The sequence below is a fragment of the Cyrtonyx montezumae genome, unplaced genomic scaffold, assembly GCF_038088225.1.
Source record: "Cyrtonyx montezumae isolate F1298 unplaced genomic scaffold, pur_monq_1.0 scaffold_0, whole genome shotgun sequence".
Lineage (NCBI taxonomy): Eukaryota > Metazoa > Chordata > Aves > Galliformes > Odontophoridae > Cyrtonyx > Cyrtonyx montezumae.
This window is the reverse complement of record NW_027071824.1, coordinates 9,046,971-9,063,056: the sequence shown is the minus strand read 5'-3', so window position 1 is coordinate 9,063,056 and position 16,086 is coordinate 9,046,971. Positions and strand designations below refer to the sequence as shown.

The 16,086-nt window shown below is 38.3% G+C and overlaps 1 protein-coding gene across 1 annotated transcript in view; it reads right to left on the bottom strand.

Annotated features, from left to right (window-relative positions):
• The window catches only part of KCNH1 (potassium voltage-gated channel subfamily H member 1), a 165,806-nt gene that overhangs the window by 76,897 nt on the left and 72,823 nt on the right, over positions 1-16,086 (bottom strand). The window contains exons 8-9 of the mRNA XM_065750268.1: positions 6,844-7,043; positions 3,049-3,301 (exon numbers count right to left, since the gene is read on the bottom strand). Of these exons, the coding sequence (XP_065606340.1) occupies positions 3,049-3,301; positions 6,844-7,043 (453 nt within the window). The remainder of the gene's footprint in view (positions 1-3,048; positions 3,302-6,843; positions 7,044-16,086) is intronic.

The window sequence follows — 16,086 nt, the reverse complement described above, 5'->3', positions numbered from 1 at the left end:
GGGGGATCTTTTTAAGATATTCATTATATTAAAATCCAGCAAATTTCTCCTAAGGATGAATAAATTTTAGCTTTTTAAAGGCCTATGACAAGGTTAGGTTTTCAGATGGCAATGGCTCAGCCTGAAGGTTATGATCCAAAGCAGAGAAATGATTACTGCCAATTGAAGTGCATATACATTCCCGATTGTTTTTCAGCAGTGACTAAATTACCCATTTTCCCTAACCACACCTGGATAAATGGGTAAGATTTTAAGCAACAGTAGTTCAAAGAGATAAGTCAGTCTCTGATGGATAAAGCAGCATCAGTCCAAATGAGTAAGCCTTTGAAAAATTAAAAGCAAAGTCAGGTAGAAAACAGTCTCTTAATGGAAGTCCTGGATGACCTATGGTTCACCCAGTTCTCTTCAGGGTAGGGTCTGCATTATTTGTGTCTCTCTTCCATAAAGTGCTGAGCATATCTCAGAGCTTTTTCCCAAGCAATAACAATGGCATAAATGAAAGAAGAGGGAACTACGGAAAACTGAACTGTATTTCATCCAGTCTGCTTCCTGCTAACCAATCTCCACTTCTACATTATTTCCCTCCTAATTGAAACATTAATGTAAAAAAGCACAGTGGTACAGTGGCTTGTCTTGCTGTCTTTACTATTTGTTTTACAATGAATCACAAATAAACCATAAATAAATCACCTTTCTTAAAGGCAAATTTCTTTTTTTTTTTTGAGGGAGGGTTAATTTTTTTGACTCACCAAGTCCAGTGATCTGTGTACATTAACATTATTAATGTCTTAATTTCACTAGAATTTTGCGATACAATTCAAAAATTTGTCATTCATCTCAATAAATTCAACTCCATACAAATTTCTTTAAATTTCAATACAGATGTTGTGGGGTTGTTTTTTGTTTTTTGTTTTTTTTTAATTTAGTCATTTTGTGTTGTCTCTAATTCAAAATAACAAGGAATGTAATATTAGGTGATTCAAAACAAAGAGTAAATTTTTTCCACTTCTGACCCATGTTCAAGTTCTCCTAAATCAGTGCTCCCATTAATTCAGGTCAATCTATGTTCTATCTTGTAAGAACTTAAGCCTGAATTGATAATACACTTGTTGCAAGAGTCAGTGCAGATAGACAAGTATGTTCCAGTGTCCAAGGCTACATGATACACTTTTTGTATGCCTGTCTGCAAGACTGACCAATTCCAGAACTTGAAAATTTTTCTTACAAATTGGATACTGTGGGAATTAAGTGTAGATTGCCTTTGTTTACGTAATGTTGTACTACGGTCACACAGAGTAGTTTAGAAACGCAATTTATTCCTCTGTTGTGTGGAAGATGCAGGCTACACTGCAAATTGCAAAGCCTGCTTTATTCAGAGACAGCCAAACATGAGCAAATAATACAGTGTATAAGTTATTTGAAGTGAATTTTTTTCAAGAATGTCTGTGAGGAGATTATAGTCACCCTGCGATATCTGTTAACTGAAATTACCCTACAGAATTCCTCACGTGGTTAGCTGTTACATGACAGATGTTCTGAGCCACACCTAGTTGTAGATTGGTAAACAAAACTTATGGAATAAGCTGCTCTGGTTGAACAATCAGCAACATTCATGTTTCTTATACAACGTAGACTTCACTTTCTTTACTTGTGTGCCTAGTTTTATCTGGTGTGCTTTTATCAAATGCTTGGCAAGCTCAGAAGAAAATGAAATTAAAAAAAAAAAATCATCGCTGTTCTACTGATAAGAAAACTGAGACTGCAAAGGCCAAGATTTCCTGCCTAACATCCATCTCCTGCAGCATCTTCAGTAACGTGGGTTGTTACCTTACACAATGCTGAAGGAGTTAAATTCCTACTTGGGAATTTTCCCTACATAGAATAGGGAAAAACTTCAGTTAACAATTTTCATGAGGTTGGAGAAACTTTCAATAGATGGATTCACAACCTGATTTCAGAAAAAAAGACAGTTATCCCACTACTTTTCACTTTTTTTAGTTTCTTGTATAACATAAAATATCATGAACTCGATTTTTCAGGACATGAAATCCATGCTGTGCTCCATATGCAACCATTTCCAGAAGCAGAGAAAAACTGAACTTGTATATTATTAGTCCCCACGTTTTCCAGTAGACATTCCTCTTGGAGTTGAGTGCACGTGCTCAGAATAACAAGGATTACCAAGTTTTTTTTACCAGGCTGCTATGAGTGACAGGTACTGGATAAAGCCACCATGAGAACTTACTTTATCACAAAAGGGCATGACAGAATCAAAGGATAAGTATCACCTTTTCTGTGCCTCAGCCACCCCATCATTTATCTACATCTATTGGATTAACACACTCTTTTCTCCTAGCTGCTTCAGAATGCTGTTTGTGGCACTATTAGCTACATTTTAGTGCTTCCAACCTAAGGCTGTCACTCCAAGTTAACATAACTAGGCTATGAATTATTATATTACTTTGATTCATTGAGATAAAAATTGTTTCAATAAATAATCTGAAGTAAAGCTAATTGAAAAATGTTCAGCAAAACTAGATTTTTATCAGGAAGTTGGAAGGGAGGCAGGTAGGGAGGCCGGACACTTTAAGCTTTCTGAAGTCTTAAATAGAATTTCTCATGAAAAGAGATATGGCAAGACAGGAAGAACACCAAGAAGAACCTCTCAATGCTTCCACTGATGAAAAGAAAGAGAGTTGAAGTATCATCTGCACATGAGATGATTACCCTTCCTATTCACTTATGTGGAACAGGAAGGACAAGTCAATGACTTCATACAGTGCTTCTGCATGACACTAAGAAAGTGTTGTGGGTTTATTGTTTTTCTATTTGTTTTTTTTAACCTTCTCTTTCAATTTTTCCGGACAATAAACATCTAACATCATGTAGCTGCCTATTTCATTAAAATACACTACACTAGGCTGTGATAAAGTTTACCTGACTGGAGCTTCCATAAAGAATGACTTAAGTGCTTGAGTAGAAGAGGCTATAAAAACACTCTGTGAACTTATACTTGCAAACAATGTGTGTATCAGCTGTGAAACTCACCCAATATAGCAACAACCTCGTCATCCTGGATTACTTCCAAAGACCCTGAAACCACAAAGCAAAGGCTGTCGACGCTCTCACCAGCGTGGTAGATCAGGTCTCCCGGGGCACAGTGCACTGTCTGAAATTCCATTGCAAGTGCTCGAAGGCACCCATCACTTGCCAGCCTAAAGGCTGGGTGCTCTTTGAAAACTTTGCGGTTCAGATGCACACAAATATCTGCTCTCATGTCCTTCGGGCATATCTGCAAAACCTGAAAAGGAAATCAGGAAATCAATTCCCCTGCATGGCTTGAACATGACACATGATTATCCATTCCTGTCTTATCCCTTAAAACAAAGGTTTAAAGAATCGTTTTCCTTCTCTTAGTAAGATTTCTAACCTCTGTTCATACTCGTACTTCTATGTTATATGTATGCATAAGTTGCAATGCTCGGTCTACTTTATTATACCTGAATGAAAATGTTTTCATCTTAGCAACATGCTTTGTTGGATACTGAATTACCATGGTAAGGCCTCGAGTTTTTAAGACAGAAAATAATAACAGCACAGGAGCACAGAGAGCGGTGAAGAAAAAGACTGAAGGACTGTTTCTAGAGGGTAGGTCACATTTTTGATAGGCATACTCTTATGAGAAACCTGAACAAATTGTATTTTCCAAGTGAGCGTAATTTCATAATCATCGAAAAAGGAAAATAAAAGAGTAAGAAATAAATTTTATTAGAAGTTTCACAAACTCAATGTTGAGACTTTTAAGTATTTAAAAATCACCCCCCTCAGTAGCAGTAACTGATTTTTTTTCTTCAAATACAAGGGACTTTGAGAGCACACATTAGGCACACTGATCTTCCAAATGCAACATACACATCATTGATAGCTGTGAGGAAAGTACATAAATCAATGTTTAGCATTACAGTACTAGTCAGAACTATTTCTGAACATTTTAAATGTAATACAGGCAAGCTGAGCGGAAAGAATGCAGAATTACTACTCCAAGTACAGATTAAAAGTTCCTGGCAAAATCTCTGGAAACACATGACATGAAGGATGACAAAACCCTTAAAAGATAAAGACCGTGAGGAAGTACATTTCAAGCACAGTCTTTGAGAAGAGCATTCTGAGTAGTGAGAGTCTGTCTCATTTTCTTCTTGTTAATAACTATGTCCTCCAATTAAGGAGCAGAGCAGTCTGAGTGAGCTTCAGTGTTAATCCCACACGTTTTACTGCATGGAAAGAGATGGATGCTTCTATCCAAACTCTCCCGGAAAACAAAGGTAACATGGGAAGCACAATGGCTATGCCTCCACCCCCTCCTTGTGGCTCTATTCAAGACCTCTGAGCAAAAAACTAAGCTCAGAACTCTCTGCAAGGAAGCAGTACCAGGGTACTCTAAGGGCAAATGGCTGCTAAAATTATCCTTGGCCCATCTCCAAGCAGACTTGCTATCACAGATATCACTTCTGAAAGAGATAAATTTCCATAACGCTTAGCTGTAGGACACTCGTGGATGATTTCTCTCACCTGCCCCACAGCAAGCAGCCCCCAAACCCGCCAGTTCTCAGACTTCCAGACTCACATGAATGAGTCCGGGCAGAAAGATCATTTAACATGGAACACAAGCAACAGCCATAGCTGTCTCTGCAATTATCTCACTTATTCTGGCAATAAAAGAATTCCATATTTTCAGATGCTTGCCAGAATTTGGCACACACATACACTCCACAGTTACTTGAACATCACACACACAAAGGGCTGCTGTAATAGAAATAGTAACAAGAAAACCTGAATATACAAGAGAATATTTAAAGCAAGGCTCTTATCCAAAAACCTCTTGGTTTCCCGTTCTAAGAGGAAGTTAGCTAATTTTCCATTCTCCATTTAAGTCGTCTCCGTCCTTCATAAAAATAAATAGGGATTAAACACATTTGAAAGCTACAGACGAATAGCAGAAGATTTTCATTTATATGGGAGGTATAAAACAGATCATCACAGCTTAATTTAGAACCTCAGCAGCTCTTGGTTATATTTTGAATCATGGCATTTTTCTAGACTTCTAGACTTCGTTTTTAGCTGATTATTCACTCCCTAGCATGTCTTCATTTAACACTGAATTGGCAAATTTGTAGCCTACAACAGAGTGAAAAGGTTGGTTCTGTTTTAAAATTATCTTTAACTATCTGCTTCATGTATAGAAAACTGTATTGCATTGCACAGCAGCACAACTACCTCTGTTCCATCTCAGCAGCACAACATTTTATTCACTGCCTGACATGTTAGAAGTTATACAGGGGCATCAACCCAATGGAGCTCAGATTTTATGGACTGGCAAGCCATTAGTCAGTCTTAGATCACGTTAGCTTTGTAATGTGGATAAAAGTTTATTTCTTGGTTTTACAAGTCATCATCAGTGGCAGCTGAGCTATGAACACAGCAGTTATTGAGATCAACACCATATTATGCTCTTTGATGCTCTGATAGTTGCACATATTTTTTTTTAACGTTTATTAAGATAGATTTCAAAGGCAACAGCAAGTTGTGCTAGGTTTGGTTATCCAACTGTCTCCAAAGGCTTTCTTAAAGCATCTCTCCTTTTACCAGAGGAAAATGGACTTTGAAAATAAGCTAAAATTCACAGACCATTTCTTTCGAGTTGCTACATTAAAACAATGACTGGAGTTTGTTTTAGGGGGTAACAGAGAGCACCAGCCTTCCTTACACTATCTCCTCAGGCACTGTCTCTCCATCTTCCCTAAATGCGTCTTCCTCAGTACTCTTAACCTCACACAAAGATATTTCATGAGAAAACAGAGCATCTTCTAATCAGCACTGTCCAGCACTATAACACCCTTCCCTTTCTGAAAGCTATTATGGAGAGTGCTCCCAGAATCACAGACTGAGATCTAAACAGAAGATATGTTGAAGAACACTGAGGAAAGCAAACAGTACCCTCTGTAACCATCAGCCTCCAGTCAACACAGTGGAGGCCACATCTGTCCGCAACAATAATTCAACGATGAGACAGAAATGACTTTGCTCTAATTACAGCATCCGCAGTCCTGAATACAAAAGTAAGCAGCCAACCAGAAGGCTGGTGACTGAAGCTCTGGTATGATTTCCATTATGAACCACCCTGCAAACCAGAAGTAAAACAGTATCAGCCTCCATAAAAGCTCACAGCTAATATGAAAGCAGAAAGTAGTTGTTCTTGCATATTTGTACTGGAGAAGGGCCATTTGTCATGCTAAAAGACAATGAAAATTTTACGTGTAAATTCAATTAATGAGGGTGATAATGTTCACTTCATGCAAGGCAGATATTAAACAACATATTATTATTAATGAAATCTGGAAGTCATCATTGAATCTCCAATATTACATTTAAACTCTACCAAGACAAAACAAATTATACTTCGCAGGCTCACATACCTGCAAACAACATCTCATAAATGAAAAAATGCACAAAAATCTCACTCAAAGAAATTCTGAAGTTGTGTTAGAACTTGAAACTTAGTTATTTCATTATTTACTGAAATCCAAGCTTTCATTGTGTTGTTGTTTTTTTTTTGTTTTTTTTTAATAGCTCATACCATATCACCAGCAATACACACAAACTTCTACCACTAACATAAGTCAGTATGACAGAATAGCTGAAATGCTGCACTTGGGAGCTTAAAATTAAGGAAAACTGCTACTTGGTACTATTTAAAGAATGTTCATTGTCTTTACTAAGGAAGTACCTCCTGTTTATTCCAATGCAATACTTTCAGGATGCTTCCCTGCAGTTTAATTTACTCACCTTTTCAGTATCTATTCCTCTGGACATTGACCAGGTGGAAACAATGTAATCCATCACCCGTTCACTCAGTCCTTTAGGGACCTGGTAGAGCTTTAGAAAGTCTCGGACGCTGTTCAGCATTTCATGGTATCTGTTCGTATTAGCATACATTTGCTGAAATATGGTTGTCACATTACCAAAAATGGTTGCATACAGAAGGGCTGTAAAAAGAAAAAAACAAGAAAAAACAAAAGGTGTAATAATATGTTGTGTTTTTCAGCCTCTGTTCCACTGTGCAGCTAGACAAGAAACGCCAAGTCCATTGAAAAGTACGCTATTTTGGTGTTTTGTTAGGAAGATCTGATGAGCACAAGCATTTTAGAGGTCAGGTTTAGCATTGCAGAACAAGGACCACCACCTGTCTTTTTTTGGTGACAGCAAGACCTGTAGCACAGACCTCCCGAACCACAACTATTTGTCTAAAAGACAATTCAGTAGCACCAAAATCCCTATGGAACCACAGTAGAAGATACAAGAATTTTAAGACAAACAGCTTGACAGCAAATACTTTAAAATTTCATCTCTGGTTTATAGTGCCTGTGTTGAAATGCCATCGGTGACAGATTTCCAAGACCTAAGTGCATTACCACAGTAGTAAGCCGAGTCATCATTACCCACCTCAGTGTGACAACAACAATGCATCAAAGCAGAAGATGGAATACGTAATAAACAGCTACCATGGGTCAGTGATTTATAGATGTAAGTTTAATAATACATAAAAACTTGCATTATGTTTTATATTCTTCAGGCAGAAAAACAGCAAGGCCTGAGGCAAGAGCTAAAGCCCTCAATTGCAGATGGCCACAGTGCTCTTCTGATTGCATCAGGCACAGTTACAGAGCCAGCTGGTGGATCAACATGTCTTTAATAAAAATTATGTGATAGAACAAAATGCAATACTTCCACTAGTGAAGAGGAGCAAATGAAAGTACACAAGATTTGAGAAAATATACCCTCTGAAGACCAAGATAGGACAGAGGGTTGATGGCAGCCTTGGTGGTCGTGGCTTGCAGAGGCTGGGGATGAGGTTTTTTAGGCAAATCCAGCCTTGAATAAAAGGGAAGGACAGGACGCCTCCAGGGAGCTTTCCTACACCAGGGAGCATGTCAGCGACAAGTAGGTGAGAGTCTGAGTGCAGGAGAGGAGCAGTTAGACAGCAAATAACTATTGGTAAGTGCTCTGACTTGCTGAGTACCTTTCTCCCCTTTTATCATTTCCTGCCTACTAAAGCAGGCATTGAATTGTCAGTATCAAAAATGTTCCACACCGAGGAAAAAAAAGTAAGTAAAAGTCATGTTTATAAAAGATATCTTTTTGCTTTATCTAAATCCCAATTTTTGCTGTTATTTCCTACCACACCCTCTTTATAAATACATACATATTCATTCCTTTGAGTACACAGCTATTTATTCAGGCCAGCATTGTACTCAGATATCCTTAAGCCAACTAAGATGCTTTAGGATTTTTATGACAAACAAACAAACAAAAAAACCTTATAATAATGTGTAAGAGAAGCTTACAGGACAGTCTTTTCCCTGATAATGGAGAGATACAATTTAAATTCAGACTAGCTCAAGGCTTTTAAACAGCTGTTCCTCTATAAAATTCCTTCTTGACATCATACGATTTCTTCGATTTTCCCAAGTTCCTGCAGAGACCAGCTCGCCTCTTTTCCAACTATCCCACATTCAGATGAGCTGGAGCTAGGGCCTGAGGGCACTGGCCTGGATTAGGTAGTGTATCTACCTACCTCTTTACTCTCTCAATCCATTATATTGATCAGGATGTACCAAAAAGTATTTACATTTCTATCCACTGAGCAAACACTGAATTAAATACGAATGAGGCTCCATTATGCTTCAGGAATACCAGACAGGTTAACAGCTGTGTGGGAATTTCAGGCTTTAGCCCATCATAAACTGTTTCTATAGACACAGAAAAAGGATTTTTGCTATCAGGAATGACACAAAAACAACTACTTAAAGGAGAGCAAGGAAGGCAGCACAGCTTTGAGTCAGACAACCTCCAGCGCTACTCTTTCAGGACCAAGGCATCAGTCTGCCTTCATCTGTCTGACATGCTGGGAAGGTGCTGCATAACTTACACTGTTTGAAATGAATGTATAAAGTGGTATTCAGGATATCTAGCTTGCTTCTACTGAAGTACCTACATCTCTGGAGATTTCAGTGGTTGCATGAATACTTTAAGGACAGTCCTTGATGTAATGCTCATTTTTATTTCCTAAAAGATTAACACCAAGAAATCTTGGACAGCCTTACCCTGCTCAAAGTAAAGCCACGTTAACAAAATACCAATCACCATTTCTACATGTACAGTTTTTGTACTGAAGATAACAATTACTTTACATTATGCTATACATGAGGGTAACAAGCTGCAATATAACCAAGGTAAGAAAACAAAGAGCGTTGTAGGAATAGGAAGCCAACATCTAACGATCACATTGAATGGGCAATATCCACTCACCACTAAAACTCAAACTACTATTCAACTCAAACATAGGTGGTCACTCAAACTACTACTGACGCTATAACTGCATAACTACTTTAGGAAATAATTCTATATTCTCTAAGCCAATAGTAAGAACTTGTGGATTTGATTACATTTCACCTAAAAGGATCTGAATAGCCTGGAAAGGTTAAAAAGGCAGTTCTGCCCCAGCTCAATTAAGCTGGTTAGCATTGCAGTATTAAACCTTGTCCAATTAGTGTACACACAGTCATTCTAAAGAAAGCACCTCTTCAAAGTGCAAGGTCCATATCAAGGCATGGAATTTGAGCTTCAGACCTACCGCAGAACACTGCTTTCCATACAGGAGGCTACTCAAACCAAACCTCAAGAAAAGTACACTCAAAAACTCAAATCTAAACTTCCCCAAATGAGCCCACCAAAAGAGACTCAAGAAAAAAAATAAGTTAGGGTTGCACCACAGTGCTCTAGGTTTCTAGGTTTCCATGGTGTGATCCCTTCTTCTACAGCATACATCCTGAAAACTGAATTCAAAAGAGAGTTGCAAGGCAATTAGAAAATCTTAATGCCTGGTCCTACACTTCAGTTAGATCACATTTCTCCTACAAACTTCACTCTTTTAGCAGGCTTCTCAGCTATTTCTACAGGAGAGTGAAGGGAGAGCATTTAAAGCGTTGGTCGAATCTCACATGAGAGATTATTCTCTTGATTCTCAAATGCAGCCTCACCAAACATGGTAAGCGAGGTCTACCCCTTACTGCATTCCAAGTGGGTTGTTTGTTCTTTTTCCCCAACAAACAATAACAGGATGCTAACTTTCTTTGATGCATAAATACAAAAATGAGCAAACACCATTTTTAAAAAAAGTAGAGAGATCATTCCAGTGATACAGTGGAGATTCAGTAAGAGATACAGTCACTAGCAATGTATAGATTATTTCTTTGAAAGTCTGATGCAATGAGTCCTGAGCAATGAATAAATGCTTGAGGAAAAAAAAAAAAGACAAGAAAAAAAGGATTTACTATATATACTGCTTACTTTCTAATTAAAAAGCATTATCTTTCCCTAACTATGTCTGGCTTAGCTCTCTGCTATGCAGATACAAATATGACCCCCTGAAATGTTGTTGCTGCACTCCTATTTATGCAGACCTTTACCAGGTCCTACTCTGTAGTCCCATTGCATGAACACTGCAGCAGGGCAGGTCACTCACTAACATCATTCTTCCAGCAGCCTATACAATGCTGAAAAGCAATGACAGGGCACAGGTTCACAAGCAAATTCTTAACTGTGGATTTCTGGGTGACAATATTTGTGGGCATACAACTATTTCTTATGCTCTGGCAAATAGCAAGACCTACAGATTCAGTATCTTGGAACGTATAGCACTGTGCCAACAAAGGTAAAATGGAGTCCCCATCCATCCCATTACTGTCCAGCTACGTTAAGGCTAAAGAAAAGAAATTTGATTCTTCATTTCAATTATTACAAGGTTAGAAATCCTAGAGCAATTTCCACTGCAAATTGCAGCTACTATGTTCCAGTATGACCAATTATCTTGGCAAGAAAAAATGATTCCTGCCTACATTAATTTTTTATTAACAAAAAAAATCTCCAAACATACAATCTTTAATTTATCATTAGCTAACAGCTTTATTACTATTAAAGACACATTAAAGTCATGGATTTTTGCAGCCTAAAATTAGGTAGGTACATTAGCATGTAATACATTGATCTCTTCTGCATGGAAGTAGTTAGCTACATCCCTATTCCCTCTTTCAAAGGAATAATGAAATAAATCCATCGCAGAACATTGCTGTCCTGGAAAGACTTCAGAAACAAACACTCCTAGAGGAATAAAGTTGAGGAATGTATGAACAAGCAAAATCTAAAGATATTTGTTTTCACAACAGACTGAATCCTGTGACATTAGCCCACTGCCTTGTAACATGACATTCAAAGTCATACAGTTTCGTGCCTAACATCCAAAGTTCCCCGGAGCTGTTGGCTGGAGTTTGTGGTGCCTTACAAACTGTGTAGAAATTTCCTTAGCCTTATGCTTGACGGACAAAAAGAAAGAAAGAGAAAGGACTAAGGGAAGAGAAGGGAATGTACTTGAGAGGCATGGATTTGATTCAAGCAAAGCAATCAGTACACTATGCAGAAAGGTCGCAAGTTTGACCTCAAGATCTTTCTTGGATACAACAGCTGGAAGGAGGCTCTGTGGCAGGTTTTGAGGAACAGCGTCTAGGAACAAGTCTAGAGAGACCATACCTAAACACTGGCCAAGCAGATCATCTCTTCTGCAGAACAAGCAAGAGCCTGTTCTAACACAACATAAAAAGCTGCAGCACATACAGTGGAGAGCAAACACCGCCATGAATGTCAAGATCACTCAGAAAGGAAAGAGGCTTTTTGTCACCACCAAGACATAAATATTCTTCTCTGACAATAGATAAAGAAAAACATTGTTCCCAGCAACGTGGCTACCCATTTATAATGCAGTCTGTGTCACCCCATTTAAACTAGTGTTTAAACAACGTCAAAGATAAAAGTGTAGTAATTTCAACAGCCAATTACTTGCATAAGTGAATCATGAAGGTCAGATACAGGTTGGAAAGCTCACCAAATAATCTGCTACTTTTAATGGTGTAACAAATAAGAACAGAGAAATAGATACAAGTCACTGTAGGTCTCAGTACAGACAAAAGATCTGGGATCTGATTTTAGAATTATAAGAGGAAGAATTTCTATCTGTAAGAATGAGAGGTTTGAAATTACCCCAATTACAGATGGAAGTGGTGCATGTGGTTCCTGAGATGAATCATCAAACTGACGATGATTTGTTCAAAATGCACTCATCCAGAGCCCCCGCATACAAAATGTGTGGATAAGAACTATACAGCAACAGGTGAGACCCACACCGACCAGTGAACTACTTCTTACATCTTGCCCCAAGGTACACAGCTCTTTCAAAAACTGAACTACATTCATCTGCACTTTCTGGGAAGCTGATTCAGAAAGTCAGTCTCCATTGAATTTATTTATTTATTTTTAATTTAAACTAAAAGCAAACAAAATATCTCTCTCAAATACTTAAGGAGTACCCTGTGATAACCTAAATATGATTCAAAGAGCAAACAGCTGAATTTACAAATAGATTAGTTAAATGTACAATTAATTGCACCCTCTTTCACTAGCAGGCTCCTAGCGCATGAATTCATACATGAACTGAGAGAAAACTCAGCTTTGGAAACTTGTACTCAATCACTTCTCACTAAAGATGAAACATAACAGTGAATTAACCGCAACAAAATGCATTCCTCAAAGGCATTTTTCAGATAACAAACACATTGTGAGGTCACACAAAATGAACACTGATCAGATAAAAAGAAAAGCAGAAATTAACAACATTAAGGATTGTAACATAATTATATGAGAAAAACACATGGTTTTTAAATGTGCAATTAGAACAATGTAAGAGCTTATAATTGCTTGAGACTAGGGGTCTTGAATAGTGGTAATTATTACTACTTAAGAATAGAGAGTATGTAGTTAAAAGAAAACCACTGAACTGTTAATTACAGTCAGCAAGCAAATACCAAACTGAACAGGTATCTTATAAAGGCATCATTTACAATAGTAGTTTAATCAAATCATTACTTGTAATCGTGCAACTTGAAATCAAAGCAGCTATAATACAATTTACTTACCTAGCTACACAATCTTCTAAAGTATTAGGGAGTTTAAATAGGTTGCACCATTTTCTATCAAGAAAGATGCAGAACTGGTTAATTTGTTTCTTCTTAGGAAGCTATGCATATTAAAACCATTATTCTTATTTGTAATCTTTTATCTATATTTTATTTTTTATTAAAACAATGAATAGATATGTCATTTCATTCAGCTAGTAAAAAAAAGTTAACCACCATAATCTAAGAGGCTAATTAAGATTATGCAGTTTATGAACTTCTTCAATAGGCAGCATTTTCCACAAGGTATTGAACGAATTACAATTGTTTCCATCTTAGCACGCACATCAATTCCTGAATTTCACAACTTGGGAAAAAGACATTATTTGAAGTGAAAGTAAATTCCCAGAGGAACTCTCTCCCATGCTGTTCAGAAGCTGTTAGTGCCTGCTCTTCCCATGGCTCTCCACTCTCCTGGACAGAAATGAAGCACTGCTCCACATCCCTCCTTCACTACACCAGCTACAAAATGCACCTCAGCTTAGACACCACACAAGCAAAAGCAAGGAAGTGCTGATGGAAAAGATCAAAGAACAAGCACATTATCACTGAGCAAGCCCAAAAACAAACTCAACAACAGAAACAAAAGCAGCAAGTCTGAAATGGCCATATAGCATATAAGCATCAAGAAAAATGGCAGAACCACTTGAAAGATGAGTGGCTACAGGTAAATTATATTAAATTCTTAATCAAATTCTACTGCAAATCTTCTCGCGGCCATCATCACATTCGCTGGAATCACACTGCTCATGACAGATGGAACACAGAAGAAACACTGGGCTCCAGCAATAATGGAAACATCTCCCTTGCAGTGAGGCAGACCACTAGAAATGGCTAAACAACAGAGCATTAGGGACACAGTTTTTTTTTCTTTCCCCTCACAAAAATAAACAAGCAAAGTAAAAACCCAAGCACTGCAACAGGATGAGAATCAGAGATATAAACAAAGGACCAGCTGCTCTACCAGCAAATACCAAGGACTAGAGAAGCACAAACATCTGTATAACTTAAAATAGACTGTCCACAGTGTGCAAGGGCACAAAGGGAAGAGGTACTGTCAGCCATGGAGTAAACACCACAAACAAGTGGCACTGTTTCATTCCTCACTCACTTTCCTAACAATGCAAAATAAAAGCAGATTGCTACTGTAGCAGCAGAGACCATCATCAGGAAAACAACGTCCTCTTACCTCAGGGACTTGTGACCAATTACATTACGGCTTAATATAGAAGAAGAGCTGGTAAAACACCAAGTCACTAAAGAACACCAGCATCCCTAAGGATGCTTCAGAAACGAAGTTTCTTGATTTTTATTTGATCTGGCAGCACCACACAGCTGGTAGCTGCAATCTCAAGTGTTTGAGCTCAGAAGAATTTCACGAGCCTAGGCATAGTGAGGAGCATGAATCTGTAACTAGTTTTGCTTTTGCCTTCAGCTGAGATAAACAGCGTGAGAAAACACAGACCCAAACAGATGAGAGCAGTGATAAAAGCCAAAAGTGAACAGAAGCCAAGAAAACAACCTTCACCATCAGCTACGCGAGATATCTCCAGCAGCAACTCCCAGCTCACAAAGAAGGGCCAACACTAGTTTGCACCCTATAAAAGGCTCCATCTTGGATTCCAGATCCCATTCTTGAAGACTGAGGACAAAGGGCCCGCAGCAGTCTGTACAAAAGAAGGGTAGATATGACATCCAGGGCCAAGGCCCAAACTCCTAGAAGTTTACAGCAGCACTTGACCAAATGAATACAGTCCCATGAACTAAAGTCTGCGTTTTGTCAAATTTCAGAAGCATCCAAAGAAGTAAAATGATAATAATCCCGATTCACAAAATGCATTGGTCATTTGTTTTGACAGCTACAGTTTAGTGTTGCATATATAGCAAAAGGGCTAACAGTCATCCAGGGAGGGATCTGCTAGCCACAGACTTAACTGCAGACAATATGCCTGTAGAAAAGTGGATTACTAAAGTAACTAGGCACACTGCAAGCTGTGGAAGGTAGTCTGTGAAAGCCTGAATGCGTTCCTGGTTGCAGAATTAGGGGCAAAGAGTCTAGTTCTATGTCACTGTTGTGCTATAAAGAAAAGCCAACATAAGAAGATGAGAGGCATTGAGTAGCCTCGGGTTGGATAGTACAAAAAATTTATTCTCAGAAAGAGAGGCATGACATTGAAACAGGCTGCCCAGGATGTGGTGCTGTTCATGTTCAAGAAATGTGGAGATGTGGCATTGAGGGACACACTGTGCATGGGGATGATGGGTTGACAGTTGGACTAGATGATATCAGTGGTCTTTTCCAACCTTAGCGATTCTGTGGTTCAAGACACAAACACGGTGCCAAAAGAATTAAAGAGCATCCTTGATACAGAGAGTTGTCAAGCCAGTATTGAGCCGATATAGAGTTGTCAAGACTGAATTTCCAGTCATGTGCTTTTCTCACATCCAGGAAAGCAGGTTCTTATTCTATAAATTAACAGTTTTTGCACATCAAAGAGTTCATCTGAATTTTCTCCCTAAAATTAACCAAAGGCAGGTATACTTCTGCAGGGCCCTGCATTTTCACCAAGTGGTTAGGCATAGTGGGCTTAATGTCATTTTACATCCAAACCCGCATCATAAAACAGATACGAAGATTTACGTTCTATCTCAAATTACAAGTTAAGTTCTTAAACTTGCAGGAAAAACCTACAGCTAAATGCAAACACACTAATGCCTAGACATTAACTGAAATTAGGGCCTTAACCCCCGACACCAGAAAAACTTTCAAGGGTCATTAGAGTTTAATCAGTGAGCCCACAGACAGCTTCTTGCTGAATCAATTTTTATTTCAGTCAAAATATATAATATGGGGTGGCAAGAGCAATGAGCAAGAGGATAAGCAAGAGGAAATGTCAGCAAGATTATTCAAAGGTTTCAGTAAGACTAGAGAAAGAGAGATCACTCCACAAAAATTGCACTTTTC